The 2,251-nt window shown below is 48.3% G+C and overlaps 1 protein-coding gene across 1 annotated transcript; it reads left to right on the forward strand.

Annotated features, from left to right (window-relative positions):
• Positions 1–1,477: 1,477 nt before the first annotated feature.
• NGA_0118100 (uncharacterized protein) lies at positions 1,478–1,870 on the forward strand. Its single transcript, XM_005855308.1, has 2 exons — positions 1,478–1,704; positions 1,832–1,870. Exons 1-2 carry the CDS (start codon positions 1,500–1,502, stop codon positions 1,837–1,839), a joined length of 213 nt encoding a protein of 70 aa, XP_005855370.1. The 5' UTR covers positions 1,478–1,499; the 3' UTR covers positions 1,840–1,870.
• The last annotated feature ends 381 nt before the right edge of the window (positions 1,871–2,251 follow it).

Below are 2,251 nucleotides of genomic sequence, written 5' to 3' on the forward strand. Positions count from 1 at the left end.
CGCTTCCCCTGCTCCTTCCTTTCCCTCCCCTTTTGCCTTCTTCCCCCCTCCCGGTCCTCCAGCGCTTTGCCCCACGTCCTCTCGCAAGCCCTCGCCCTCCTCGCCTCCTGCCCCTGCGACCTCCTCTCTGGCTGCCCTTCCTGCCTCGTCCTCCCCTCCTGCTCGTCGTACAACACGGTGCTCCACAAACCTGCCGCCCTCCTCCTTCTGCAGCGCCTGCTGGATCGGCTCGCCGCGGAGGAGGGAGGGAAGGAGGGAGGGAAGGAGGGAGAGGAGGAGTCGACTCCTCGGAAGGAGGCACGCCGCCAGGCGTTGAAGCAAGCGAAAGGGATGGAAATGGCGCGAACGAAGGACTTGGCCCTTCAGAAGGAATGGGTCAAATCCTTTCCTAATTACAGGCCAGAAATGGATTGATCTCTTCCTAGAAAAACGATGTGTCTATGTTGTTCTACTCTGAAACACACTTCAGGGCTTGATGTGGAGGGGTTTCGCCTCGCATTTCCAGGCATATCACCACGAGGTTGGACGCTTAGAAACCCAATTCTTCACGTAAGAACGGGTACTTGCTTGAAGTTTTTACTACAAAGACGGTTATATTTCATGAGAATACATACATCATGATGAATAAAAGGTTCTCAAGCAAGCATTTTTATATCCGAAGTGTACCATCCGTGCAAATGTGCAAGCCAGAAAGTAAATAAAGCTGCCAGATTTGCCATTTCCATCCGGGTCTGAAGTACTTGAAGAAGTTCTCGCTCAAAAACAATCATTTCTACATTTGTTTGAAATTTTCAGTATCAAAATACAAAACAAGACGTTTTCGGAAAATATCCCCACACACATGCGTATCGGGATGAATACATCGCTTTCTTGTTCACCTCGACATTGCATCCTGGGACAACGTAGCTTCCTAGAGCAGGCCTGAGATATCAAGGTGTCAGGTTTTTTCCCAATCTTTCTTAGAAAAACACTCAACCTACTTCAAGAGCCATGCAAGACTGAAACCTAACTGATGGAATGGATGTGCGAGAAATGCTATATATCATTTGTTGTCAAGCGTTCTAGGACGGCGAACGGATATTCAAAATTTTGAGCAACCGTCTTCGGTTGACGACAGCATTCACAAGCAGGTTGGAAGATAATATGCCACAATTGTGGACGTAAGTAACAAAGTGTCCACCATCATGGATGTTGGGCATTTTATGGGCGAAGTACCATGCGTGAGGTTTCATGTCGTACCCTGCACTTTAGCAAGGAGAAAGATAAGGCGGAGAAACGCACAGGCTCGATAGAATGGTGGTAGAAAGAAAGGACCTGGAGATGACAACATGTCAAGCCTTCGTTTTGTCGATTCCAGATTCCGTGAAATCTTAAGAAAGTCTCATCTTTTCTTCATTTTTTCAGGGGCATCCTCCTGTCGGGAACTTTATATGTATACTCTCTCACTTAGCGATCTTATTATACAACACGTGCTTCTGGACGAATACAGGTGCTCCAACATGACTCGCATATTCATGGTAACAATAAGTCTGGTCCTATTCCTTCTCGGCTCCCTCTTTCTTGTCATGCTGATGTACGATTTGGACGTTCTTAAACCCTCGCCACGGCCCTCAGAGAGACTTTACTCTGAGGATGGTGAAGTCCACTTCGTACCAACACCTTCCGGATTCATTTGTCGTACATTGGGACGAGAGTCTATCATCGGTGAGGGCATAAAAATATAGAGCGAGAAGAGCTTGGTGGGGAGGGAAAATCTTCATAGAAATAGTAAATTGGCCCAAAAGTTTCAAAGGGAAAAGGTAGGATAAGATAAGTATCGCAACATGCACAGGGACCTGAGACAAGAGGGGTTCATGAAGTAATAGAGCGGATCGCAATCCAAGATATCAGTTGTCATTATTTGGTGGAAGTGGTGGAAGTGAGAAGAAGGACGGCGAGAAGCACGCAGATCTGTATGGACGCAATATGCTACGGGGGCGTGTTGTTACACACGGTCCATAGATAAGTGTCCATGAGGGAATGAGAAATACGAGCGGCGAGCATAGGCCGGTGCTAAGCACTTCTACCGTCCTTTTCTCTTTTCCCTGTTATAATTCAAATACGCTTGTCCCGCAGGTGCTGAAGACATCGTGACGCTCTCCCCTTCCCTTTTCATCACGGGCACCGACGACCGTCTCCGCTTATGGGAAAACCCCGACTTCGGCCCGACCCGGACTCCACAGGTATGGGTCGGAGGGAGGGAGAGAGGGAG

Source organism: Nannochloropsis gaditana (assembly GCF_000240725.1).
Source record: "Nannochloropsis gaditana CCMP526 unplaced genomic scaffold scaffold230, whole genome shotgun sequence".
In the NCBI taxonomy this organism is placed as follows: domain Eukaryota; class Eustigmatophyceae; order Eustigmatales; family Monodopsidaceae; genus Microchloropsis; species Microchloropsis gaditana.

Excerpts from the sequence above, each read along its gene's own strand:
- NGA_0118100 (XM_005855308.1), top strand. The coding sequence starts at position 1,500 with ATGACTCGCATATTCATGGTAACAATAAGTCTGGTCCTATTCCTTCTC.